This window comes from Lemur catta, chromosome 6, assembly GCF_020740605.2.
Source record: "Lemur catta isolate mLemCat1 chromosome 6, mLemCat1.pri, whole genome shotgun sequence".
NCBI lineage: Eukaryota > Metazoa > Chordata > Mammalia > Primates > Lemuridae > Lemur > Lemur catta.
In genome coordinates this window covers 93034516-93062241 of record NC_059133.1, presented here as the reverse complement: position 1 = coordinate 93062241, position 27726 = coordinate 93034516, and the positions used below count along the sequence as shown (strand labels likewise).

At 50.4% G+C, this 27726-nt stretch overlaps 2 protein-coding genes and 1 long non-coding RNA gene across 9 annotated transcripts in view; 2 read left to right on the top strand and 1 right to left on the bottom strand.

Annotated features, from left to right (window-relative positions):
* The window catches only part of LOC123640100, a 29263-nt gene that overhangs the window by 582 nt on the left and 955 nt on the right, over positions 1 to 27726 (bottom strand). The window contains exons 2-3 of the long non-coding RNA XR_006735873.1: positions 25212 to 25317; positions 479 to 625 (exon numbers count right to left, since the gene is read on the bottom strand). This is a non-coding gene — a long non-coding RNA (uncharacterized LOC123640100). The remainder of the gene's footprint in view (positions 1 to 478; positions 626 to 25211; positions 25318 to 27726) is intronic.
* LRRC23 (leucine rich repeat containing 23) lies at positions 94 to 16626 on the top strand. Of its 6 annotated transcripts, none has more exons than XM_045554447.1 (10): positions 94 to 197; positions 1677 to 1831; positions 1953 to 2014; positions 10556 to 10718; positions 10803 to 10912; positions 11364 to 11617; positions 12595 to 12725; positions 13424 to 13560; positions 15453 to 15761; positions 16300 to 16626. In XM_045554447.1, the coding sequence occupies exons 4-9, from the start codon at positions 10593 to 10595 to the stop codon at positions 15727 to 15729; spliced, it is 1035 nt and encodes a 344-aa protein (XP_045410403.1). In that variant the 5' UTR covers positions 94 to 197; positions 1677 to 1831; positions 1953 to 2014; positions 10556 to 10592; the 3' UTR covers positions 15730 to 15761; positions 16300 to 16626. The 6 variants fall into 6 exon arrangements, with proteins under 6 accessions (XP_045410403.1, XP_045410399.1, XP_045410404.1 ...); XM_045554443.1 differs by having other exon boundaries at positions 1910 to 2014; XM_045554448.1 differs by lacking the exon at positions 1677 to 1831 and having other exon boundaries at positions 96 to 197; positions 1910 to 2014.
* On the top strand, positions 16851 to 25059 carry ENO2 (enolase 2). 2 transcript variants are annotated; one of them, XM_045554441.1, is made up of 12 exons: positions 16851 to 17061; positions 18211 to 18307; positions 18812 to 18907; positions 19046 to 19104; positions 19407 to 19476; positions 19900 to 20033; positions 20264 to 20486; positions 21379 to 21576; positions 23032 to 23233; positions 23502 to 23610; positions 23789 to 23847; positions 24144 to 25059. In XM_045554441.1, the coding sequence occupies exons 2-12, from the start codon at positions 18223 to 18225 to the stop codon at positions 24211 to 24213; spliced, it is 1305 nt and encodes a 434-aa protein (XP_045410397.1). In that variant the 5' UTR covers positions 16851 to 17061; positions 18211 to 18222; the 3' UTR covers positions 24214 to 25059. The 2 variants fall into 2 exon arrangements, with proteins under 2 accessions (XP_045410397.1, XP_045410398.1); XM_045554442.1 differs by having other exon boundaries at positions 16961 to 17061; positions 17834 to 18307.

Below are 27726 nucleotides of genomic sequence, written 5' to 3'. Positions count from 1 at the left end.
CGCTCGCGCGGCGGGGGCCCCTCCGCTGCAGGGAAATAGGGGCCCGCCGCCCAGAGCTCTCTCCTGAGCGGCAGCCCCCGCCCCCGCCAATCTCTCCCCCGCCCCCGGCGCTGACGTTTGCGTCTGGAACGTTCCGGCCCGGAACAAAGGCCCCTGGGCGGAAACGAGGCCCTGAGGTTGGAGGACGGTGCTTGGAGGTGCGAGATGCTAAGCCTCTAGCCCAGGCTCCAGAGGGGCGTGGAAGGGACGGACTGCTTGTGAAAAACCTCGTAATTGAGGCTTACCTCCTGATAGTCCTTATATTCTAAAGAGCGCCATTCCACCATCCTTCAAAAAATGTTTCCTTGCTTCCCATCTCTCTCCCTTCCCAATCTCAGGGTAGCCTAGGAACCCTCCACAGGGGAGAATCTTTCTGTTTGCCCTGAGGAGGGAGGTCAGAAGTAGGAGACACCAGGTGGGGACAGAAGCTCCTGTATACCTGCGCCCAGTGGTGAGGGCCCAGTCCCAGCTGCGGAGAGACTGAGGCTGGAGGAATGCTTGAGGCCAGGAGTTGGAAGCTGCAGGGTACTATGATCGCGCCTGAATAGCCAGTGCACCCCTGCCTGCCAGCATAGTGAGACCTCACCTATGAAAAAGAAACTGCAGTGTAAAGGAGCACACCTAGTAGATAACCACTCCCTCTTAAACTGCCAACCCCACCTAGATTAGTCTGTCATCTAAACCTCTTACCAGATCAAATGCTGTTTTGCTTATCCTTGTTATTTTTTAAAAATACTGACTCAGCTTTTTGTAGCTTTCCTTCCACCTTTGACATCCTCAGGTCCTGTTTCCTTCTAGTGAATCCTAACTGGGGCTATCTTCCAGGCTTGTCATTTGTTCACTCCTCATCAGTGATTCTCAAAGTGGAGGAAGGAGGCAAGGGCATTTTATCAATAAGGACAAATCCACATTGAGGGGAGGGTGTCCTTGATTACCTTTTTTTTTTAATTTCAGAGACAGTGTTTCACTCTGTCATCCAGGCTCGAGTGCAGTGGTATGAACATAGGTCTGATCTCCAACTCCTGGGCTCAAGCGATCCTCCTGCCTCAGCTTCCCGAATAGCTGGGACTACAGACATAAGCCACCACCCTTGGCTAATCTTTAAAATTTTTTTGTAGAGGTGGAGCCTCACTGTATTGCCCAGGCTGTTCTGGAACTCCTGAGCCCAAGCAACCCTCCCACCTTGGCCTCCTGAAGTGTGGAATTACAGGTGTGAGCCAAGATGCCTGGCCCCTTGGTTACTTTTAAAAAGCACAGTTGGGGCCTGGTACAGTGTCTCATGCCTGTAATCCTAGCACTCTGGGAGGCTGAGGCGGGAGGATCGCTTGAGGTCAGGAGTTCAAGTCCAGCCTGAGCAAGATCGAGGGCCTGTCTCTGCTAAAAATAGAAAAAATTAGCTGGGTGTGGTGGCACATGCCTGTAGCCCCTGTTACTGGGGAGGCTGAGGCAGGAGGATCGCTTGAGCCCAGGAGTTTGAGGTTGCTGTGAGCTAGGCTGATGCCTTGGCACTCTAGCCTGGGTGACAGAGATGGTGCCTTGCTATTTTGAGAGAGCAGCAGAAAAGGACTCTCCAGCTGGATGTGAGTAGTTGGTTCCACTTGGGTCCCTGATTGCTACCTGCTGCCATTGCATGACAGTGGGACTCCACTACAGAAGGCAGTACTGTGGACAGCAGTCCTGGAAGATATGGTGGACCTGAAGGATCAGCCATCCTGAGGCTCAGGGCAGCTCCCCGTCCCCAGTGGTCTCATGGACATCTCTGTGTGGATGTTCCACTACCACCGCAATCTCGGTGAGTGACAATGATAGCAATAAACACAATTTGACTTTACATATGAATTTATGGATCATCAAATTTGTTCCCTTCTAGATGCCATCAAGGTCTGCTCTGTTGCTTCTTCTAACTCCAACAGATCTTGAGTTTCTCTGTGCATCCTACAGCCTGGTACAGTGTCTGGTACATAACAAGTGCTCAGTAAGTGCTTATTAAATGAATACTATCAAATGTATTTTTTGGGTTTTTGTTTGTTGTTTTTATTTTTGTTTATGTTTTGTTTTTTTGACACAGAGTCTCACTCTGTCACCCAGGCTAGAGTGCCAAGGCATCAGCCTAGCTCACAGCAACCTCAAACTCCTGGGCTCAAGCAATCCTCCTGCCTCAGCCTCCTCCTGAGTAGCTGGGACTACAGACATGTGCTAGCACGCCCAGGTAATTTTTTTTATTTTTAGTTGCTAATTTCTTTCTATTTTTAGTAGAGACAGGCTCTCACTCTTGCTCAGGCTGGTCTCAAACTCCTGACCGCAAGCAATCCTCCCTCCTTGGCCTCCCAGAGTGCTAGGATTACAGGCGTGAGCCACCTGAGCCTGGCCTAAAAAATTAAATTTAAATACCAGAAGAATATTCAAGAGACTATTTTCCTAACCTTGGGGGTGAGAAAGGCTTTTCTAAACCAGACACACAATTCAGAAGCCTTGTGGAAGAGACTGATAGTTTGAACTATATACAAATTTCAGATTTCTGTAAGGCAACACCCTATAAACAAAGTGAAATCACAAACTAGGAAAATATTTTCAGCATGTGTAAAAGACAAGAAGTTAATGTATTTGTATGGTGGTTTTCAAATATACCCACAAATTCTGTGATGCTCTTCAAGAGGTGAGCCTGATTCCCCTCCACTGAATGTGGGCCAGACTTAGTGGCTGGCTTCTAAAGAATAGAATAGGCTGGACACAGTGGCTTACACCTGTAATCCCAGCACTTTGGGAGGCTGAGGTGGGAGGATCACTTAAGCTCCAGTGAGCTATGATCAGGCCACTGCACTCCATCCTGGACAACAGAAACAGACCTTGTCTCTGGGGGAAAAAAATAGAATAAAGTGGAAGTAATGGTGTATGACTTTGGAGACTAAATTAAAGGCAAAATGGCTTCCATCTTGGTCTCTTTCTCTCTTGGATCACTTGCTCTGGGGAAGCCAGCTGCCATGTTATGAGGACGCTCGGGTCCTATGGAGAAGCCCAGATGGCAAGGAACTGTCATGCCAACAGCCATGTGAGTGAGCTATCTTGGAAACGAATCCTCCAGCCCCAGCCAAGCCTTCAGATAGCTGTAGCCCCAGCCAACTGTTTGACTGCTGCCCAGCTCAGCCACTCTCGGATTTCTGACCAACAGAAATGAAGATAATAAATATTTGTTGTTTTAAGCTGCTGCGTTTTCAGATAATTTGTTACACATGCTATAATCAGTTAAGAATTGCATTTGACTATATCAGAGATCCCCCAAACCCAGTGGCTTAACCACATTTTCTTTCTTATGTAAAACAAGGTTGGAGGTAGACAGTTTAGGGTTGGTATTGTAGCTGGACCCCTTGAGATTTTAGTACCGCTGCATTTTATGACTGAAATAATATAAAATTTGACTAGGCCTTTGCCTGCATGCACATGTTAACTGCTGGCTTCCTGCCCAGCCCCCCTTGTCCTCATAGTAACTATTAATTCCTGACGTACTGGGGTTTTTTGTCAAGCAGAAGGAGATAACTCTAGGGTTGTGAAGAAAATCTATGAGTTTGATTTGCAGAAGTAGTGAATGCCCTTGAGAAATCTGTGACTAGGTCCTGCTGCCCAGAACTCTGCTTACTCAAGGTATCATCAGAGAATAAAAGCAATACAGACACCCCCCACCCCTGCTGCCTTATTTCCTAGCCGCTTAAAAGCTGTCCGCTTTGATTCCTTAGGAAGATGGATTTGAGAGATTTTGATCTATCTTTTTTCTTTGGCCAAATAGAATAAACCCTTCTCTGTCTCTAAACACTGGTGTGATAGTGTTTGACATTAGCCTGAATGTGGGAGTGTACAACAGTATGACATCTTCGTGTCATCCTCAGTAACCCATGCTGCTCTCCGTTTTTGTTCTGGCATCTTAGCATGTGGCTTACATTCTCTGGGTCATCTCAGAGCCCCATGTAGTTCCTGGAACTCCAGGCATCACATTTCTCTTTCAGACAGGAAGTAAGAGGAAGGGGCGGGAGGGGCTTTCAGGAAGTTTCACCCAGTGACTTTCATTAATATGTCATTGACATATTATGTGGAGTATACACATATGAGAATATACACAAATGAGAAATATTTTTTAGCTGGACACAATGTTGCCTCAATAATATAAAAGTTCTGTTAGCTCAATAAAAGAAGACAAATAACCCAAATTTAAAAATAAGCAAAGGATCTGAATAGACCAGTTTTCCAAAGAAGATATACAAATAGTCAATAAGCACATAAAAAGATCCTCAGGCCAAATGTGGTGGCTCACCCCTGTAATCCCAGCACTTTGGGAGGCTGAGGCAGGACGATTGCTTGAGACCAGGAGTTCAAGATCAGCCTGAGCAATGTAGTGTGACCCCCCCCATCTCTACAAAAAATAAAAAAATGAGCAGGGCATGGTGGCGCATGCCTGTAGTCCCAGCTGCTTGGGAGGCTAAGGCAGGAGGATCGCTTGGGCCCAGGTGCTTGAGGTTGCAGTGAGCTATGATGGTGGCACTCTAGCCTCGGTGAAGAGTGAGACCCTGTCTCAAAAAAAAAAAAGAAAAGAAAAGAGGGCCAGGCATGGTGGTTCATGCCTGTAATCCTAGCACTGTATGAGGCCGAGGCAGGAGGATCAATCACTTGAAGTCAGGAGTTTGAGGTTGCAGTAAGCTATGATGACACCACTGCACTCCAGCCTGGGTGACAGAGCAAGACCCTATCTCTAATAAAAAGAAAAAAAAAAAAAAAAAAAAAAAAGGCCGGGCGCGGTGGCTCACGCCTGTAATCCTAGCTCTGGGAGGTCGAGGCGGGTGGATCGCTCGAGGTCAGGAGTTCGAGACCAGCCTGAGCAAGAGTGAGACCCCGTCTCTACTAAAACTAGAAAGAAATTATCTGGCCAACTAAAAATATATATACAAAAAAAATTAGCCGGGCATGGTGGCGCATGCCTGTAGTCCCAGCTACTCGGGAGGCTGAGGCAGTAGGATCGCTTAAGCCCAGGAGTCTGAGGTTGCTGTGAGCTAGGCTGATGCCACGGCACTCACTCTAGCCTGGGTAACAGAGTGAGACTCTGTCTCAAAAAAAAAAAAAAAAAAAAAAAAAGATGTTCAACATCTTTAGCCATCAAGGAAATGCAAATCAAAACCACAGTGATAAACCACTTCATACCTAACTAGGATGGCTATAATCAAAAAGATAATAACAAATGTTGGAGAGGATATGGAGAAATAGGAACCCTCAAACACTGCTGGTGGAAATGTAAATGGTACAGCTGCTTTGGAAAGCGGTGGGTGTGACAGTTCCTCAAAAGTTTAAATATGGAGTTATATGATCTACGATCAATTCTACTCTTGGATATATAACTAAGAGAAATGAAAACATATGGCCATGTTTCATATGTACATGCATGTTTATAGCAGCATTATTCATAATAGCCAAAAAATGGAAACAAGCCAAATGTCCATCAACTAATGAATAGATAAGATGTGGTATGTCCATACAATACAATATTGTTCAGCAATAAAAACAGATGAAATACTGATGATACATGCTATAAGACCTTGAAAACATTATACTCAGTGAAAGAAGCCAGTAACAAAAGAATATAATCCATTTATATCAAATGTACACAATAGGCAAATTTATAGAGACAGAAAGTAGAATAGTGGTTGCCTAGGGATGAGGTGTGGGGGACATTGAGAGTTGTTGGCTAAGGGGTTCACGGTTTCTTTTTGTGTTAATAAAAATGTTTGATGGTGCTGAACCAGAGTTGTGATTGCACAACTCTGATTGCACTAAAAACCATTTTGAATGGGTTGAATTATAAAATGTGTATGTCAATTGTATGTTAATAAAGCTGTTCAAAAATAGTTGTTGGGCCGGGCGCGGTGGCTCATGCCTGTAATCCTAGCACTCTGGGAGGCCGAGGCGGGTGGATCATTTGAGCTCAGGAGTTTGAGACCAGCCTGAGCAAGAGCAAGACCCTGTCTTTACTAAAAAAAAAAAAAAAAAAGAAAGAAAGAAATTAGCTGGACAACTAAAAATATATACAGAAAAAATTAGCTGGGCATGGTGGCGCATGCCTGTAGTCCACCTACTTGGGAGGCTGAGGCAGAAAGATTGCTTGAGCCCAGGAGTTGAGATTACTGTGAGCTAGGCTGAAGCCATGGCACTCTAGCCTGGGCAACAGAGTGAGACTCTGTCTCAAAAAAAAAAAAAAAATAGTTGTTGCGTGGGTGCAGTGGCTCATGGCTGTAATCCCAGCTACTCTGGAGGCTGTGAGAGCGTTGCTTGAGGCCAGGAGTTGGACACCAGCCTAGGCAACATAGTGTGACCTCATCTCTAAAAAAGAAAAAGAACAGGCCCGGTGCGGTGGCTCATGCCTGTAATCCTAGCACTCCGGGAGGCCGAGGCGGGAGGATCGCTGGAGGTCAGGAGTTCGAGACCAGCCTGAGCAAGAGCAAGACCCTGTCTCTACTAAAAATAGAAAGAAATTATCTGGACAACTAAAAATATATACAGAAAAAATTAGCCAGGCATGGTGGTGCATGCCTGTAGTCCCAGCTACTCGGGAGGCTGAGGCAGGAGGATTGCTTGAGCCCAGGAGTTTGAGGTTGCTATGAGCGAGGCTGACGCCACGGCACTCTAGCCTGGGCAACAGAGTGAGACTCTGTCTCAAAAAAAAAAAAAATTAATGTCTTAAAACAATTACATTGTATCCCATGAATATATACAATTATGAGTTGTCAATCAAAAAATCAATAATAAAAAAATTAGGCTGATCGTGGTGACTCATGCCTATAAATCCCATCACTTTGGGAGGCCAAGGCAGGAGGATTGCTTGAGGCCAAGAGTATGAGGCTAGCCTGGGCAACATTGTGTGACCCTGTCCCTACAAAAAATAAGAAAAATTAGCTGGATGTGGTGGAGGGTACCTGTAGTCCCAGCTACTTGGGATGCTGAGGTGGGAGGGTTGCTTAAGCCCAGGAGTTGGAGGTGAGCTATGTGAGCTATACAGTGAGCTATGATCCTGCCACCGCACTCCAGCCTGAGCGACACAGTGAGACCCTGTCTCTAAAAAATAATCCACTTGATGAACAGTATTCATAATTGATGTCATTTCTGTTTTTCATAAATTTTTATCTTTATTAATAAATGCGAGTGGGGCTGAAGGGGTTCATGGACTTCTATGTTCGTCTCTATATACTTCTCTATTATTTTCATTTTATTTTTATTTATTTATTTATTTTTTTGAGACAGAGTCTCACTCTGTTGCCCGGGCTAGAGTGCCGTGGTGTCAGCCTAGCTCACAGCAACCTCAAACTCCTGGGCTCAAGCAATCCTTCTGCCTCAGCCTTCCAAGTAGCTGGGACTACAGGCATGCGCCACCATGCCCAGCTAATTTTTTCTGTATATATTTTTAGTTGTCCAGATCATTTCTTTCTATTTTCTGTAGAGACAGGGTCTCGCTCTTGCTCAGGCTGGTCTTGAACTCCTGAGCTCAAATGATCCTCCCGCCTTGGCCTCCAGAGTGCTAGGATTACAGGTATGAGCCACTGTGCCCAGCCCCTATTTTCATTTTATTTTTACATGAAATATTACTTTTCTGAGTCCACTTGCTCAAGGTTTCTTGGGCGTGGCTCCGTGCAAAAAAAAAAAGAAAAAAATATTACTTTTCTAATTGAAGGAGATTCTATCTAGACCAGCCATGGGGGAAGGATATCAAGAATGTCCTGGAGTATCTGGCTCACATTACACAGTACAGATTCAGTCCTTGACAACTAAATACACAATAAAACCTTCAATAGCTCTCACAGCTTTCAGGATGAAGTCCAGATTCCTCAGTGTGATCAACTCTGTTACTGCTTCTACCTCACCCCCCATCCCCAACCCCCCACTGCACCTACTGTTCTAGCCAGCAGAACCACCTGCTTTCCTCCTTGCACAGGCTTTGAGCTCTTTCTTTTCTGGGCCTTACCATGGGTGCTGCCTTTGTCTGGAATCTCTGCCCTGAATATATGATATTAGTTATATACATGCACTATAAAATTATCCCCAGGCACTTAGTAAAAGCTTTATAAGTGTTGGGTGTCATTATTATACCATCTGTACACATTACTTGTGTACTTAAGCCTGTTACTGGACTGTGCACCCCTTGAAGATAGGAACTATGCTTTGCTGTCACTGAATGCCCAGCATTTAGAGCCTGGCACAGAGTAAGCACTTAGCAAGATGTTAAATAACACCTTCCTAATTCTTACATCACATCTTTTCTTCCCACCTAATGTGTCTTCCTCTTTCTTCTTGGCCAAGGAAAATCATATCTTTTCCCTTTAACTACATCAAACCACGTGGATTTTTCCTTTATCCACATTCCAACAATACAGTAACTTTCATTTGCATAGCTCTTCTAACTCTGCAGAGTGTTTCCATATTTACTCTTTCTTTTTCCTCCCAACAACCCCAGTGCTAAGGAAACTGAGGCAAGATGTGGGGAGGGGCAGAATAACATTTACTGAGGGTAAACTAAATGCAAGGCAATTTACCCACATTATCTCTTTTAATTCTCTAACCCACCCTTTGTCGTGAACATTTTTATCCCAATTTCATAAACGTGGAAATTAAACGTAGGTAAAATTATATAACTTGCAGAAGAACACAACAGCTATTAAGTGGTAGAGCTGGGTTTTGAATCTGGTGTCTCTTACTTTAAAGCCCTCGTTAGTTCCATGATACCAAATGAAACAGATGTGTCTGTTAGCTATATGCCTCTAAGCTGGACAAAGCAGGACTTAACATTGCCTGATTTCCAGCTCACCAAATCTTTCATCAGACCACTGTTTTCTAAAGTCTGCAATTGCACAGCAACAATTAATTACATGATATACCTTGTTACCTAGTTGTTTTATTTACGTTAGCCTCTACAAGATTGGTAACATCCCCCTTTCCCCAGGCAGGAATTGTGTCACAAATATTCACCTCCCTAAGTCTTAGTTTCCTCTTCTTTCAAATATCTATCTCATAGGATTGTTGTGGAGATTACATATCACTCATAAAGACATTTGACACAATGTCTGGCACAAACGCTCCAGAAATATTTGCTGTGTATCAACCTATCTCTTTTTCATCTCCTTCAACACTGAATACCTGGGTTTGGCTGTATCTGTTCTTGTTGATCCTTGATATAACAAAGTTGCATCAGGAATATTTTAATGGGCAGATGCTGGATTTTTCCTCCCTTCCTATTCTCTAAAAGGTTTGCTCAAACCGGTCCAGGATAACTCATACTGGATCCCTGTCTGTTCGTATATTAAAGCTTATTTTACAGATGAGAAAGTGGAGTCTTAGGTAAAGTGCTAGTAAACTGCAGATCTGCCAAGACTCTAACCCAGGTTTAAGATACCTGGGCTTCTCACTAGGATGTTGTCTCAGAAATTAAAAAAAAAGAAAGAAGAAACCTGGGTAGGCTTCTTCCGTCCACCAAAGGTCTACCTGAAAATAACTAATGGGCAGGGCCTATAACCGCGAGAACAAGACTCCTTATCTTCGACTTTCTTGTTTTTCCTTGCTCCCCCCACCCCCCTTTTGCTTCTGGGGACGTGTTTCTTGTGAATTCTCGCCACTTTTGCATTGAGGACGTCTGGACCCCTTAAGGCCTGGCAGGCGAGACGGCGAGCCCCGCCGCCCTCCAGCTCCCCCTTCGCAGTCCGGCCCCCTGTTTTACGTCCTCCGCCAACCGTCGCCCAGAAGCCCTTTCCGCGCCTCATCCGGGTTCCCGGCTTTGGGACGGTGGCCTCGTAACCAGGCAACTACTGATCCACCTCCTCTGGGGCGGATTGGCGGATCGGTTAGTTAGTCCCGGCTCTCCTCTAAACGGCTGGCGGCTGCAGCAGCCAAGGGCCACGCCCCCGTTGCCATAGCAGCAGTACACAGTCCTTCCCCCCTTGCCCCTCTTCCGAAATAACCCTGCTCTCTCAGGACCAAGACCATCTCCAGAACTGCTTCTAGTTAAGCAGAACCAGGATCTGCGTCCCGTGGCGAAGGGGGATTGGGTGGGAGGGTTGGAAACTGCGCGTCAGGCGGGTGTTGCGGAGGGGCCAGGGAAATGGGGCCCAGTGAGAGTTAGAAGAAATGAGCGGAGCAGGGGTTAGGGAGGGAAGCGGGAGGGGAGGGAAGGAAAAGGGATTGGTAGGAGAGATTGGAAAGGTGGCCTTAGGGGGAGGTGGGAAGAACCGGAGAGAGGCAAGCCCAGGAAGCAGGGAGGAGAGTTGGGGCCACCGTAAAGGACAGGAAAGGTCGGGGCTGTGGGAAGGCATCCCGAAGGGAGGTCCTGGGTGGAAAGTATGAAGTGGAGGTTGGGAGTCTAAATGAGATGTTCACGGCGGAGGAGGAAAGAAGCCTAGTTGGGAGGTCAGGGGTCATGAGGGTGATGGGAGGGGCACCAGTCACTGGAGGTGAAGGAGCTGCAGTTGGCGGGAGCTGAGGAGAACTTCTTTCTCAGGGTGAGGACTGAGCTTGATCTTCGGGCAGGAAGAAAGATGTCAGATGAAGATGATCTGGATGACTTTGAGCCAGACCAGGATGATCTTGAAAAAGAAGATGATGAGAAGGATACAGAGGATTGGGAGGACTACAGAAAAGAGGGGGAAGAATACTCTGAGGAAGTGAGCGCTGGGAAAGGGAGGGGTCCCCGGGCTGAGGGACAGGGCTGGCCAGAAGGGGATGCCTTACTCCACCTCCTCCCGCAGTGGATGCCGACCCTGCTTACGGAGGCCATGATGAAGGAAGGGCTTTCTTTGCTCTGTAAGACGGGCAATGGACTGGCTCACGCTTATGTGAAGCTGGAGGTTAAAGAGAGGTGCGTTTACGGGGGACCAGATGAGGATTGTGAGACTCTAGGGCCCCATCTCCTTTCCCACCCTCATTCCTGGGCATTTTGGGTGAGAGTTTGGATCTCTCTTATCCTAGTGGGAAGGGAAAGATAGAATTTATTTTCCGGGAGCTCTAAGACTCCCCATGTCAGAGCTGACCTGGGGAATTGGACACCGAGAGTATTGGGGGGATTCTTGTTGGACTCTTTCACTTGTCCTTCAGAGTTTGGGTTCTCTGCCCTTCACAGACACAGGGCCTCTGCCTACTATTAATGACCCACCTATCTTCTCTTCCTCTTCCTCATCTCTCCCAACTGTTAGCCATTCTTCTCCCCATTATAAGCCATCTCTGTATCGCCCTTTGCTGTAGCACCTCTGCCAGTTCTTGCTGGGTTCTTAGCCCTAACCCTGGTTCTCCCTCCCTCTGCCATCTCCTAGGGACCTGACAGACATCTCCTTGCTGCGCTCCTACATCCATCTGCGCTATGTGGATGTTTCTGAGAACCACCTGACAGACCTGTCTCCACTCGATCACCTCACCCACCTGCTCTGGCTCAAGGCCGATGGCAATCGGCTGCGGAGTGCCCGGTTGAATGAACTGCCCTACCTGCAGATTGCCAGTTTTGCCTATAACCAGATCACTGACACTGAGGGCATCTCTCATCCTCGTCTGGGAAGCCTGGATCTCAAAGGTGAGTCCTTAGGGCCAGGTGCAGTGGCTCATGTCTGTAATCCTAGCAATCTGGAAGGCAGAGGCAGGAGGATCACTCAAGGTCAGGAGTGTGAGATTAGCCTGAGCAAGAGCGAGACCCCCGTCTCTACAAAAAGTAGAAAAATTAGCCAGGTATGGTGGCTTGTTCCTCTAGTCCCAGCTACTTGGGAGGCTGAGGCAGGACGATCACTTGAGCCCAGAAGTTTGAGGTTGCAGTGAGCTATCATGTTGCCACCACACTCCAGCCTGGGCGACAGAGTGAGACACTGTCTGGAAAAAAAAAAGATAGGTCATTAGGATGGGCTACACAAGATTCTTTTCTTCCTAGCCTGGGGCTGACAGAAGTGGGCAATATGGTCTTTGGCTATGGCACACAGCAATCTGCGTTCATTCATTCAGTCAGTCATTATGATTCATTTTGACATTCATTATGACAGTTCTACATGCTGGAGATATAACAATGACTGCAAAGAAAATGCCTATTCTCTTGTAGTTTACATTCTAGTTGGGGGAAGATATACAATTAACAATGAACACAGTATGTAAGTAAATTTATATAGTATGTTAAAAGGAGGTAAATGCTATGAAAAAATAGAACAGGGGAAGGGGAAGCGGGAACACAGGTGGCAATTTCAAACAGGTTGGTTAGGACAAGCATCACTGAGATGACATTTGAACAAAGACTTGCAGGAGGAACGGGAGTTAATTAGAAATGTGGATTGCTTGGGCACTCTTCATTCACTCCTCAAAGGCTTAGGGAGGCATGTCCATGAGGTCCTTGGACTAGCAGACCACTTGCCCCAGGGCCCTGGAGATGTTAAGTTTGGAGCTGTCCTTCTTTACTATCTGGCCTGCATTAGAGGGAGAGGATGATTCAGAGGTTCTCGAGATTCAGGCTCAAATACTGAACACCCGAAGTGGCCCTTTGAGCTCTTGCCACCCGCTCTTCCTCCCCAGGGAACCGCATCCACCTTGTGACAGGTCTCGACCCCCAAAAGCTGATCAGCCTGCACACACTGGAGCTTCGGGGGAACCAGCTGGAAAGCACCCTGGGAATCAACCTCCCTAAGCTGAAGAACCTCTACCTGGTAGCTCACTGGCTCATAGGGTGGTACAGGGAAGAGGGCACTCTACTGGGTGTAAGAATGCCTGGTTTCTAGTAGGCTTAGCTACCAACTTCATCACCATAATGACAACTGGTATCATTTATTGAATCCTCACTTGGTGCCAGATGCTGTGGAGATGCAAAGTTAGAACAGACACAGTGCTTACCAGCTAGCAGGGCTGAGATACAGTGATTATCTACAGTGTGTAGATACTGATTATCTATAGTGTGTAGATAATACAGAGATAATTCACTTAGATATGAGTAGCAGCAAAATGTGCCATAATTGAGGTACAGACATCAAACTAAGGAGACCACTGAAATGCTTAGTTTTTAGACGTTTGAGCCTTATCATTCTAGGATGGTGCTGATGGCACTTCTCAGTGGAGGAGGGGGCTCCTGGGAACTGGGGTGGGTTGAAGCATCTCCTCCTTCACCTGAAGTGGCTTTGGTAGGGTGGGTAGTAGGGGGTCACTGTTGACCTTTCTCTGGGGTGGGAGCTTCTCCTGGACTTCTTTACTCTCTATACTCTCTATATCCATCTCTACCTACCCCCATTTGCCTTCCCCACCCCTCCCTCTCTACCTCTTGGATTTCCTTCTTTGCTTTATTTCTTTCTGACTTCTTCTTCCGTATTCCTGATCGCCTCTCTCAATCAATCTACTGTTTCCTGGGGTCCAGGCCCAGAACTTGCTGAAGAAAGTGGAAGGCTTGGAGAACCTAAGCAATCTCACCACTTTGCATCTTCGAGACAACCATATTGAAACTCTGAGTGGCTTCTCTGGGGAAATGAAATCACTGCAGTACCTCAACCTGAGGTATGCACCCCCCACCAAGCCCCACCCTGCCCCTACTCCTGACCAGGAGCAGCTTTTGAGCCTGTGTTCCTCTCTGGCCCCATCCACCAGTCCTCGCCCACAGCCAGGTCCTCACTCCTGATTCCCATACTTTCTTCTGCATTTAGTCCTAATAGCAACACTAGGACCCCTGAATCCTTCCTTATTCAATCCACAATTATTGAGAATGTGCTATGTGCCAGGCCTTGTGCTGTGTTTTGGGAACCCTGAAAGGATTCAGAAGTGGTCCGTGTTCTTAAGGGGCTCACAGTCTGGCTCTGGCTCTTTTCCCAGCCCTAGCCTGTGTAAGTGTCCACTGCCCTTCTCTATCCCTGGGCCCCAATGCCCTTTCTCATTTCCTGCCTCTTTTCTCCTGAGCCCCACCTGTAAGGGACAGCCCTCTTACTGATATAAAACATAAGATGTACTCAGATTTAGGGAGAGAAGGGTTTGTGTAAGAAAATCTCCAGGTAGGGCCAGGTTCAGTGGTTCATGCCTATAATCCTAGTGACTCAGGAGGCTGAGGTGGGAGGAATGCTTGAGGCCAGGAGTTTGAGGCTGTGGTGAGCTATGATTGCACTACTGCACTCTACCCTGGGAGACAGAGTGAGACACCATCTCTTCAAAAAAAAAAAAAAGAAAGAAAAAGAAAATGACAATCTCCAGGTAGAAAGGCACAGGGGATCAGCAACTCTTGTTTGATGGAGGGTTTTATGTGTGTTTCTTTAAGCTAAGATGTAAGGAAACTGCCACTTTCCTTAGTCAACAAGACCAAATCCTTGAGCTGGCAATGGAAAGAGAATCTCTAGGTAGGGAGAGGTGGTGGCATCTTGAAGCCCCAACTCTCATCCAGAGCCCTGGGGCAATCTCTTGTTAATGAGCTCTGTTGCCTGGCATTGATCTAGGGGGATGTGTGTATGTGCCATTACCTGTTAAAGGTCTAGACAGGGATAATGGACCCTTGGCAGTGGCTGTGAACTGGGGATGTTTGGAAGTAAGTAGGGTGTGTGGGGGGTGGGGAGAGGCGTGTTGTTTCAATGACTGGGAGGTACCTCTGGGGCCAGAGATGCTAAACATCCTGCAATGCACAGGACAGTCCAGTATAAAATGCCTGTAGCTTATAGTGCTTCAGGTGAGAAACACTGCACAAGGCTTAGCATGTCCATTGAGATCAGGCTGAAACACTTAAATATGATTTCATAAAGGCTTGAAGACAAGTTAGCTGGGTATGGTGGCACATGCCTGCAGTCCTAGCTACTGCACTCCACTCTACCCTGGGCAACAGATCGTCTCTTAAAAAAAAAAGAAGAAAGAAAGGCTTGAAGACAAGAACATGAAAATAATGAAAATAAATACCGGGTATCATACAATAATGCCTATTAGGAGATGATGATTATCCTTTAGGCTGGGAGGCCCCAACCCATCCCTAGCTCTAGACTCTTTGCTGTGGGAAGTTCCAACATAGTACCCAGGACCTAAACCTGTGCTAAGATCCTACTTCCTTCTCCACTGACCTAGGTCCTACCTTCGAACCTTTGATACAGAAAAAGTGTGTCTGTTCAAGGGAGATTTGTCCCTTCCCCCAACTACAGGACGGCTTACGGCCTAGCTTTGCTGTTCCTAAAGGATAAACGAACACATTAGAGAGTAGAATATGGCACTTAGGGATTCCTCAAAGGGCAGCAGCAGAACAGGGGTGGGGCTGGACAGCACCTCTGCAGCAAATCTGGCAATGCTTGGCAGGCCGGTCCTCACAGTCAGTGTTTCTAGGGAATCTGGAACCCCATGGATGACTCCCCCAGAGGCCCCATTCCTAGAAGCTGGCAACCAAAGCCCATTATTCCTGGGTGAACCCTTGTTGACTGCACCGGTAGGGGCAACATGGTGACCGACCTGGGGGAGCTGGCCAAGCTTCGGGACCTGCCCAAGCTTCGAGCCTTGGTGCTGTTGGACAACCCGTGCACGGATGAGACCGACTACCGCCAGGAGGCCCTGGTGCAGATGGCACACCTTGAACGCCTGGACAAGGACTTCTATGAGGAGGAGGAGTGGGCTGAGGCCAGTGAGATCCGTCAGAGGCTGAAGGAGGACCAGGAGCAGGAGGCTGATCCTGAGCACGACGAGGAGTCAGACCAGCAATCCAGCCACTGACATAGCAGAAATTCTTCTAGCCTCCAAAGATAGTAAGGAAGCCAGCAGGGAGGCAGTAAGAGGAGGCCAAGGGCTGGGCAGGGCAGGGAAGGGGCAAGAGGGCAAGTTGCTGCGGAAGGAGGTGAGTGAGGAAGGGATGAAGGGATAAGGAAAGGAGAACCCTTGGAAAGACCAGGGTTAGGAGTCAGGGTCTCAGCATGAGGAGAAAGGACCAGAAGAGGGGCCCGGAAAGAGTTGAGAAAAAGCTTAGGAGATATGTTAGGAGGCCAGAAGAGTCCATGAAGGGAATTGGGGTGCAGGCAGAGGGGTTGGTGGGGGGTGGACATAGTGCAATCTGCTAGGAAAGGACATGTCTGGTACGTGGTGGGGGTTGTGGGGGACAGAGGTGGTTGGCGATGTGTGAGGAATGCAGCTGGTCCTAGGAGAGAAGGCAGAAAAGGAAGATCCTGTACTAAAAATCTAAAGTTAAAAATAACAGGACACAGGGTGGGGGAATAAAGGAGGGCAGGGTGAGGCAGCATTCTAGACATGAGATGAGTGTGGGCAGAGGCTTCTGTACTCTTCCTCCAGGAGATCAAAGACGCTGGCTCCCGCGCCTGACCAGCTCCAGTGAGGGGCCCTGGCGCTCAGACCCCGCGGTGGAGACAGAGGATGCCTCCTTCTGCCCCAGATCTCGAAACTCATCACAGCCTATGACCCAGGCTCTGTGCCAGTCACCTGGCCAGTGTGGGATGCAGGGTGGGGTGCGTGGGGCTGAGCTCTGCCTAGAGCCTAGGCAGGGGGCAGCCCTCAGCTAGGTGCGGTGGGAGCCAGGCCCTCGTGCCCCACAGGAGTGCAGGTAGGGCAGCCTGGGGTGTTAGGAACAGTTCAGTTTTCCAATAAAGAGACATTTTGATACTCTTGTGTGTGACCGCGTTTGTGTCTTGGGTTTCTCTGGCAGTGTGGCCCTCAGGATCCCGACGACTGGGGCGAGGCTCTGCCTGTCACTCTCCAGTGGGCTAAGGCGTGAGAATGAACGATGAGCGCGCGTACATGGGGGAAGGGGGCAGGTATTGGGTCGCCGCAGCCCCTCCCCCATCGCTTCCCCAACCCTCGCAGCCAGCGGTCCCCGCCACTGGTCCCCCACCCGCGCTCGTACGTGCGCCTCCGCCGGCAGCTCCTGACTCATCGGGGGCTCCGGGTCACATGCGCCCGCCCGGCCCTATAGGCGCCTCCCCCCGCCCGCCGCTCGGGAGCCGCAGCCGCCGCCGCCGCCACTCCCGCTCTCTCTGCGCCGCAGCCGCCGCCGCCACTTCCACCGTCACCGCCACCGCCTGAGTCTGCAGCCCAGAGGTGAAGCCCTGGCCGGGCCCGGCGCACCTCCGGCCCGCTCCCCTCGCCCCGCGCCCCCGCCCCTCGCCCGGCCTAGCGCATCTCTCGCCCCGCGGCGCTGCGCACCTGCTCCGTCACCCGCGCCCGCCGGCGCCCGCCTGCCGGGCCAGCTCCTTCTCGCTCTCTGGCTCTCGCCCCCTCCTCAGCCCTCTCCGCACCCGTTTGCCCCTAACTGCGCCTGTCTCCACCCCTGCCTGCCTCTCTCTGCATTGCATGCCAGTCTTCGCCTCTGGGTCTGTCGATTTTTCTTAAGTTCGGATTCTCCCTGGGCTGTGCATTTGTACCCTGGCACGTCCCTTTTGCTTTGCATTTGGGGGAAATGTCTTCTCTCACCCTTCCTCAGCTCCCTCAGACTTCCCTCTCCCGCTCCTTCCCCACGTCGTCCCTCTCCTTTCACATTTCCTCCTCCCAGCTGCTCGGGGGAGAAAGGGAACGAGGGTGGATTTGTCTGCGCGCAGGGGAGAGGACGGGCCCAGCCCTGACTGTCCGCACCGGGTCTCTCATCCTCCTCCCTCCCCCTAGGGACTGGAGGGCCTTCCCCAGGACCCTCTCCCAGACCCTTCTTGTACATCTCTTGGGAAGAGGAGGGACACACGTTTGAGAGAGAGACTGGGATCTTGGGGTCGGGACAGAGTCCCGGCAGGCTGGGGGTGTTAAGTTGGGGAGGGATGGGGGCTCTGGAGAAGAGGTCCCGGCTTCTCAGGCAACCCATCCCTTTCTTCCTGGGTTCAAGGAGAAATGCAACCCTGGCAGCCATTCTACTCTGAGAAGACCCGGGGGAACCCCACCTGCTGGCCCAGCTGCTGAGGGGCCTGGGAACCTCTGCCGTACCCCTCCCCTCCTCACTGGGGTGTTCTCCCATCTCATCATTTGGTCGTACCCGCCCCCCACTGCAGTGACCTCCCCTTCCTCACTGCATTGACCTTCTCTCTTCTCGGGGGGAGGGGGAATCCCTTTTACGGCCCAAGACTGCAGCCAGCTCCTCCCCACCCCCCACCCACTGCAGTAACCTCTTTCCCATCCCGCCCAGTCTCTGGCCCCTCCCAGTGATCTCAGGCTCCGCCCCTCTAAGCCTCTTATCTTTCTCCTTCCTTTCCTTCCACCGAGGAGATCCCAGCCATCATGTCCATAGAGAAGATCTGGGCCCGGGAGATCCTGGACTCCCGTGGGAATCCCACGGTAGAGGTGGATCTCTGTACTGCCAAAGGTAATGGGTGGGGCGTGAGCCTTCCCACAGCCCCCCACTTCTCCACCCCCGTGCTGGGTTTGGCCTGAGTTGGGAGGGTTTCCTTGAGACCCATTGGTGATGGGGTGCTTGGCCAGGCTCAGAAGCCAGACTGTGGGGGTTGGATCCTCCTTGTCTAGGGGAGCCAAGCCAGGCAGGTCTGTGCTGGAGGCTAGTGTGTGAGACATGCCTGTGCGCCTGTGTGTGCATAGGGGTGCTGTTGGGCACAGCTTCATTTCTGTGGGCTCCCACTGTGCATATGGGGCCTCAGATGGGTGGATGAGGAGGCCACTACTTGTGCATCTGGCTCAGAGTGTGTGTGTGTGTGTGTGTGTGTGTGTGTGTGTGTGTGTGTGTGTGTGTGTTAGGGAGCAGTGTAGGGAGAGGGATGGATTTGGCAGGCAAGAGTCTGGGGCTGGAAGGCTGAAGGAATCCCTGGCTCCTGCAGTGTCCTTCCTCCCTCCTCATTCCCTATTCCCCTCCCAGGTCTCTTCCGGGCTGCAGTGCCCAGTGGAGCCTCCACGGGCATCTATGAGGCCCTGGAGCTGAGGGATGGGGACAAACAGCGTTACTTAGGCAAAGGTGAGGCCGTTTCTCTTTTCCAGGCTTTCCCACCCCTCAACCTTATACCTCGACCTCTTCTAGCATGCCTTCCCCCTCCTCTCCCTTTCCCTGCCTGCCCTCCTGGCCTGACCCAGTCCAGCCTCTTCCTCTCCCCAGGTGTCCTGAAGGCGGTGGACCACATCAACACCACCATCGCACCAGCCCTCATCAGCTCAGTGAGGCCTGCTGTTTGTTGGGGATGGCAGGGCTGGAGTCCTGGAAGGAACCCTGGAGCAGGGGAGGAGGGGAGGGAGAAAGGCCACCTTTCAGGAATATGGTTACAGAGGAAGGGTGGGGAAAAGACTACTTACTGCCCCTTGCTCCCACAGGGGTTCAGGTCCCCTAATCTAGGCAGGCCGCTGTTACAGGGACCTGGGTGCACCCTGGCCAGATGTAAGCCTGTATGTGAATGGGGGGACCCTCTGCCTTAGGGCCCAGCCTCTATCCTGGCCGTGCATGATGGAGGCTCTGCCCACAGGGCCTCTCTGTGGTGGAGCAAGAGAAACTGGACAACCTGATGCTGGAGCTGGATGGGACTGAGAACAAATGTAAGACGGGGCTGGAGGAAGTGGGGAGGCCCACGGGTGAGGAGCATGGAGCAGTGCTGGGGAGGTCCTCAGGAATGACTGTCAGAGGACTTCCTCTGTCCTCCTCCCAAAGCCAGAGCAAGAGAAGACTGACAACTGCAGTGGGAGGGAGGGACATTAGACAGGAGGAAGAACTTCCCTGTAGCATAAAGAGGAGGGATCTGGTGTGAGATAGTTTAGGAAGAGGTGTGGCTCTCTGCTGTTCCGAGTCCCCTCCTCCCCACCTCATTCTATTTTCAGGAGAGAATGGGTGAGAATCGTTGCTGGGGTGGGGAGGCAAGAGGGGATCTCCTTCACTGGCTCCTTCTGAGGAGCATAGGTGGAGGCAGGGGCTAGAAGGGAAGGGGGCATTTGTGCTCAGTGCCTTCCTCTGTAATCTCCCAGCCAAGTTTGGGGCCAATGCCATCCTGGGTGTGTCTCTGGCCGTGTGTAAGGCTGGGGCAGCTGAGCGGGAATTGCCCCTCTATCGCCACATTGCTCAGCTGGCCGGGAACTCAGACCTCATCCTGCCTGTGCCGGTGAGCACTGCCCACACCATGCCTGTGCTGCTCCCAGGGGGGGTGGGGGCGGGAGCAACCTTGACAGGAATGATGGGGGAGGGCAGTGAATTGGGGCAGGTAAAGAGGAAGGATGGAGACATGAGATTCTGAGTCGGGAAGCTGGGGGAAGTTTGCCATCTTGGGTTCACACTCTCAGGGGCGGGAAGGAATGGGCTCTTTGACCCTTGTATCATTTTGTGGCTCCCCAGGCCTTCAACGTGATCAATGGTGGCTCTCATGCTGGGAACAAGCTGGCCATGCAAGAGTTCATGATCCTCCCAGTGGGCGCTGAGAGCTTCCGGGATGCCATGCGACTCGGTGCAGAGGTCTACCACACACTCAAGGGGGTCATCAAGGACAAGTATGGCAAAGATGCCACCAATGTGGGTGATGAAGGTGGCTTTGCCCCCAATATCCTGGAGAACAGTGAAGGTGAGGCCAGGAGCCCTATTCCAGCTCTAAGTCTCACTCTATCCTAGGATGTTAAGAAGGGCCACACACTTCACCAAGTCCTGACTATGGGTAGAGGGTCCTTGAATTCCTACAAACTTTAAGAGGTATCAGCCCTTGGAGTAGGTTTCAGAGGGCCTGCCAAATTCACATGCAGACCTAAGAGGACAGTCTTTTACCTGCCCAGCCACATCTGTTAGCATCTGTAAGTTGTCACTGGGCCCCTGGGAGTACTGGGAGTTGGTCCGGGCCCCTGGGAATACTGGGAGTTGGTCTAGGTGACCTGTGGGATCCATCCCATCCTCCAACTCAGTTTGATGAACTATCCCACACTCCAGGGAATCCATTCCAAATCTATCCTATCTCCACATCAACCTGTTAGGCCTCTAGGTTCCCTAATTTTTCTGTGCCCCAGGAGAGACTGTGTAGGGAATAGAAACAATTTAGGTAATGGTTATGAGTTAAAGTTCTAGGGCCAAATTGCCTGGATTTATTTGAACCTTGACTTGAAGAGTTACTAGCTGGTGATCTTTCTCATTTAACTTCTCTGTGCTTCATTTTTCTTATGTGTACAATAGGAATAATAACAGTATCTACCTCACAGCATCATTGTGAGGATTAAATGAGATCATATATCTAAAGTGCTGAGGTCACATGATACCAATGAAAAAGCAACAACTATTATTAACAGAATTCCATTCCTCTGTCTTTGCAGAAGATGGCCTTTCCCCATCTTTGTGATAAGCCCAGGAAAAACCTTAGCCACGCTGTGCCGGCAACAGTCCTCCACTTCTGCTCTGAGTTTCTTTTCTTTCCCTCCCTCCTTGCCCACTCATCCTGCTTATACTAGAATCTCACTATATTCTGTCCCTAGCCTTGGAGCTGGTGAAGGAAGCCATCGACAAGGCTGGCTACACAGAAAAGATTGTCATTGGCATGGATGTCGCTGCCTCAGAGTTCTATCGTGATGGCAAATATGACTTGGACTTCAAGTCTCCTGCTGACCCTTCCCGATACATCACGGGGGACCAGCTGGGAGCCCTCTACCAGGACTTTGTCAGGGACTATCCTGGTGAGGGCAAGGGGTATGGGAGAGAAGGCAGGGGGAGGCTGGGGGTGGGGACATGTTGGGGCAACTCTGGACCTTATGGGATGCTCACCCAGGTGCCAGGTAGAGGCATCCTAAGAAGACCTGAGAAATGGGGTGACGGCAGATAGCTGCCTGCAAAGACTGGGTTTTGTATGTAGTGTAAATGTGCAGGTTCCTGTGATGAATCTGTTCCCTTTGCTTTTGATCCTGATTAAAGTCTTTGGTTCTGAAAGCTACTGGGGTTATAAGGAGGGCTTTGGAATGGTGAGAGGTTACTGGACCTAGCAGGGAACAGCACATTTCAGTATCTTTTTTTTTTTTTTTTAGAGACAAGTTCTTGCTCTGTCGCCCAGGCTGGAGTGGAGTGGTGTGATCATAGCTCACTGCAGCCTCAAATCCCTGGGCTTAAGCCATCCTCCCACCTAAGACTCCCAAGTAGTTAAGACTACAGGTGTGCCACCATGTCTGGCTAATTTTTTTTTTTTTTTTTTTAGAGATGAGGTCTTGCTATGTTGCCCAGGCTGGTCTTGAACTCCTGGCCTTGAGTGATCCTCCTGCCTTGGCTTCCCAAAATATTTGGATTATAGGCATGAGCCACTATGTCCAACCACATTTCAGTATCTTTGATCGATGAAATTGTGGATGCTGAATGGAGCTGGGACTCATGTATAAATAGGAAAGAGAGCTGAGAAGGAGCTGAATTACCCTTTCCAAGTCTGCTAAGGGCTTTTATCCTGGGATGGGGGCAGCAGTCTTCATCTTCCTAAGACCGAGCAAGAGATAATAGGCATAAATTTCACAGTGAAGGATTTAGACTGGTAATGAGGAGGGGCTTCCTGGCAGTGAGAATAGGAAAATGCAAGGTTAGGCTGTGAGGAAGGTTCTGAAACCAGTTATTGAAGGTTTTAAGAAATAAGAATCAGGGCCGGGCGCGGTGGCTCACGCCTGTAATCCTAGCACTCTGGGAGGCCAAGGCGGGAGGATCACTCGAGGTCAGGAGTTCGAGATCAGCCTGAGCAAGAGCGAGACCCCGTCTCTACTAAAAATAGAAAGAAATTATATGGCCAACTAAAAATATATATAGAAAAAATTAACCAGGCATAGTGGCGCATGCCTGTAGTCCCAGCTACTCAGGAGGCTGAGGCAGGAGGATTGCTTGAGCCCAGGAGTTTGAGGTTGCTGTGAGCTTGCTGCCATGGCACTCTAGCCCAGGCAACAAAACGAGACTCTGTCTCAAAAAAAAAAAAAAAAAAAAAAAGAATCAGGATAAGAGGCAGTTAGGGTAGGCTTATTCTGAGGGGCTGAGGTTGGGGTAGTAAGGATAAGCAGGTTTAGTTAGCCAGGGACCTGTCCATTTCAGGGAATCAAAGGGGAGTGTTCCTGGCTGATGCAGAGACCCAGGGAGGATTAACAGCTCCCTCACCACTCCCTCTGCAGTGGTCTCCATTGAGGACCCATTTGACCAGGATGATTGGGCTGCCTGGTCCAAGTTCACTGCCAACGTAGGGATCCAGATTGTGGGTGATGACCTGACAGTGACCAACCCAAAGCGTATTGAGAGAGCAGTAGAGGAAAAGGCTTGCAACTGTCTGCTGCTCAAAGTCAACCAGATCGGCTCGGTCACTGAAGCCATCCAAGCGTGAGTGACTCCTGGCTCTCTCCTGCTCAGCCCATCTCTACAGGTCCCCTCTTGCAAGTGCTCCCAGCCTAATCCTACCCGGGGATGCTGAAGAGAGCATGGAACCTGGAGTTATTATCATTATCACAGTTCTCTTAACTCTGCCCCCTCCATCCCTGATTCTCATTCCAGATAGCTTCCCTCCAGATGTTTCTTGACAAAGACCAAGGCTGGGGCTGGGAAGTGGGGGGGGGGCGGCTAGGGAATCAGTCCTGGTGTATGGATACAGGTGCAAGCTGGCCCAGGAGAATGGCTGGGGGGTCATGGTGAGTCACCGCTCAGGAGAGACTGAGGACACGTTCATTGCCGACCTGGTGGTGGGGCTGTGCACAGGCCAGGTGAGTGGGAACAGCCGGTGAGTGAAGGGAGATCTTTGTGGGATTAGTGGGTTCTAGCTCAGGTGGGTCTCTCCTTCCAGGTATTTGAGGGTATCGGGGGAGTTTCAAGAGAGCAGAAGTTTCCTTTCAGGGGATGAAAGGGTAGCCACTGAGCTACATGTCTTTTGGAATGTTTCAGATCAAGACTGGCGCCCCATGCCGTTCTGAGCGTCTGGCTAAGTACAACCAGCTCATGAGGTGAGGGTACTTGGAGAATGGGAATCCATGGCTCAGAAGGATAAAAGCCCCCTTTGCCTGCTGGTCCACCTCCAGTGCCCAGGGCCTGGAGAACAGCACATGTCCAGAAATAGTTGTTTTTGTTTGATGGGTTTACCGATGGCTCGACTGACAAAGCCCTGAGACCACATGGGAAAGCCAGGCAGTGCTCACCCTGAGCATTGGCGTGAGGGCAGTAGGAGTCTGGGTGGGACTCCTAGAGAGAAGCAGGATCCTCCTGTGTCCCTGACCACTTCCTTTCTGGCTCATTCTCTCAGAATTGAGGAAGAGCTTGGGGATGAAGCTCGCTTCGCTGGACATAACTTCCGTAATCCCAGTGTGCTGTGATCCCTCTGCTTGCCTGGAGACGTGGAACCTCTGTCCTATCCTTCTGGAACCTCTTTCTTGCTGTCCTGATCTGTGCTAGTTCACCCCCTGAGGTCCCCTGAGCCCCAGGGTGCCCAGAACTTCCCTGATTGACCTGCTCTGGCTGCTCCTGGGCTTAACCAAGGCACTGCTGTCTCTGCTCTCCCTCCTCTCTTGGCCCTATCGCTGGGGTTCCACACTCTGCACTTCTCCATCCTTTCTCTCCTCCCTCAAAAACTGGAAATGGGAGTGAGGATTATAAGGGGGTCCATGGAAGAATGATCAGTGTCTGTGACGGAGCATTCAGAGAGGGACCATGCGTCACTTGTGCTTTGCTCTCATTGCGTGTGTTTTCCATGTTGCACGTGAGCCATGAACTGTGCACAGTGGGGTGGAGGGGAGTGCTGGGTGTATGGTCATGCCTGGCTAAGGCGTTGGTGTATTTATTTATTTATTTATTTTTATTCATCTTGTTAATTAATCATTTTCCCGTAACTGGCCTGACTTGAGGGGAACCATATGTCTGTATTTCATGTGGCTGTAGACCCCAAGATGACCTGGGGTGGGAGGTCTTGCTAGAACGGGAGGGTAACAGAAAGGGCCTTGCTGTCAGTTCCTTTGTATGTACTAACTGAAGCCTGGGTCGGTCCAGAGTGGAGCATGTGCCTGGGGGACTCTTCCCCTCTAAATCTCTCCCCAGCCCTAGGTTCCCTTTCTTCCTCCAGCTGCACCAGAGAAACGTCTCATTCCCCCTGCCATGTTCCACAGTTGCCACCACCTCTGTGGCATTGAAATGAGCACCACCATTAAAGTCTGAGTCACAGTGCACTGTTGTGTCCAAGGAGTCTTACTCTAGTCCGTGTGAGGGGAGAGATGATGAAGCAGTCGGCAGTTGGTGAAGCTGGATAGCAGGGCTGGGGAGGGCACAAAAAGAGGAAGACACATTGAACAAATATGGCCAAGGTGGTGGCACTGCCTACCTTATCCTGGCTAGGTGGGGTCCACGTCACCTCTACCTTCTCAGCAGCAAGCCTGGCCCCTGGACCCAGGTGAATTAGGCGTTGTTAACCTGGAGTTCTGGAGTCCCTAAAAGCATCAAAAATTGTGTCTGTGTGTTTGTTTACTTTTGGGGAAAAGAGTCTTAAGGTGTTTTCCGATACCCACAGGGTCCTTGACCAAAGAAGGCATAAAGCTATGGACTGCAGCACCTCCTAACAGAATCCTGGCTGGTTCTGGAATGGAACAGAACTTCATGGGCATCACGCCCTGCAAGATGGGAAACTGGGGAGGGAAGAATGGTACCAGGGTTTACGGGAGGCCCTGAGGAAACTGAGTCCTCCAGCAAACTGAAAATTCAGGACCTGAAGTTCTCAACAGGTCCCTGGCTGGGTCAGATTGCAAGTAAGGTGCCATTTTGTGGCTAGAGACCCGCTACCTACAGCTCAGCACTGTGGAGCCTTGGCATTCAGACGCTCAGCTCAGGGACCACCTAGGGGGACAACTCCCCTTCTAGTGGCTTAGATACTGGACACATCGCAGCAGGTAGGGTCTGCAGCTGGGAGCTATGGCCACTAGAGGGAGTCAAGGCTCCGCAGTACTCCATACTGGATGCCAAGCAGGAGGTGGGGTGGGAGGAATTTTAAGGTTGTCCCCTCTGTGGGCCTCCCACCCTGCTTCTTCTGCTTTCTAAGTTCTGGCGCCCTCTGCCATCCTGCCCAGCTCCAGGGCTAAAAGAGGATTCCAGTTCTGTAGGGACAGGGCCCATTTCTCTCCTTGCTCTCCTTCCTGGATCCCTGACACCTCAGCCATTTTCAGTTCAAAGAGCTTCTTGCCCCCTTTCCTGTGTGCTTCTTAATTTCAATGCAGGCATCTCATCTTTCCCTTCTCTCCTATGTTTCCTGGGGCCCCTTTCTGTCTCCCTTGGGGTTTACCATACTTTTCTCTGTGCCTCTCAGTTTTCTCTGGGGTCCAAGATACCCATCTTACCTCAGTAACTCCCAGACTGACCAAGACTATTCTAGTTCGAGCCACATTTTTAAACCTCTGTCTTTTCCTCCCTCCTTACTAGGTGGCCTTTTCTGACAGTCATTCCCCACCCCCCACCAGGTACTGGGTCGGATTGGGTTACAGCTGGCTCTGCTGAGGCCTCCCAGGCCCCTCTCTCCACTTTCTCTTTGTGCCGTTGCCTGGAGACCAGTGGGTTGTGGGGAGCCGGGTGAGAGATGGTGGGGTGTGTGTGTGATGTTCCTGGCTGAGCTGTGAGCCTTGCCCTCAGGTAGGGGAGGAATTGAAGAGGGTAGGTAGACCCTGGCTTCTTCTCTTTGACTCTCCCCATCCCTGATCCCTTCCCATGCCTAATTTTTCTTTTAGGTTCAGATAAGTCACCATCCTAGCCGATTCCTTGGTTTAAAAATAAAGGAGAAGAGCTCAGCCTGAAAGGGATTTAGAAAGGGTCTGGCCAAAGCCCAATAGGAGACTGAACTGAAAAGTGCAGAGAGGGCGTGCAATAAGGAGAGGGTGAGGGGGAAGGAGGAGTCTTGGAACAAAGTTGGGGGGTGGGGAGAAGGAGCTGGGCTCTCCTAGAGCACTGGGGGAGTGAGGAGCATAGGGATAGAGAGCAAGTCTGGTCTCTGGGAGGCCCTGGGAGGGGCTTGGAAGGTGCACATCAGGGTGGTAAAGCGAGTACCAAGCAGTTGCCGGGACTTCAGAATGGTGATTCATTCCTAGGCCAAGGAAGTGTTCTAGCTCCTGTTCCCACTTCCCTAGTGCTTTGGAATCTGTTTAGAGCTTTTGGTTAGTCCCAGAACTTGGCTGAGTCTGGCCCAAGGATTGTCAGGCAAAATCTACTGAGCTGCTACACAGCCAACCTTCCTTCCCTGAAAGCAGGTGGGATCCAGCCAGTTCAGGGCCCAACCTTGGCCTCCAGCTATAGTGACCCCACCAGTACCCTATCCCCACCCCAAATCTGGAGTGCTACCAAGGGCTCCCAATCCAGACTCCAGCTCCAGCTCTTCCTGTTTTCCAGCCTGCCTTCCTCCCTTTCTCTGGCCTTCCCAATTTCAGCAGCCAAAAATCACCCTGTGTCCGTTCTTTGTCCTGGGAGACGTTGCAGCTTAGTGTGGAGCCAGGGAGGGAGCCCTGAAGGAGCTGGTGGTGGACTGGTGGGAGTGCTGGCTTCATGGCTGATGCTGGGCATGGCTGGCAGACAGACTGTCTAAGGCTGCCCAGAGGGCAGTGGAGGGAGAAGGCAGGCTTGGGAAAAGCCTGTGTCTGTGGTGGGGATTGTCTCCTCAGAACAATTGGGACTGAAGAACCAGGACACATAGGGATTAGGGTCCACATTGAGCCTAATCCTCATCTGACCCCTTCCCTGTGACCCAAGGTACCATCATCAGTGATGGCTTCAAACAGATTTGAGAAGGAAAATGGAGATGCCACTAGATAGAGGGGCTTGAGGATGGTATCCCACTCCTATAAGTCACATCCCTTACCGAG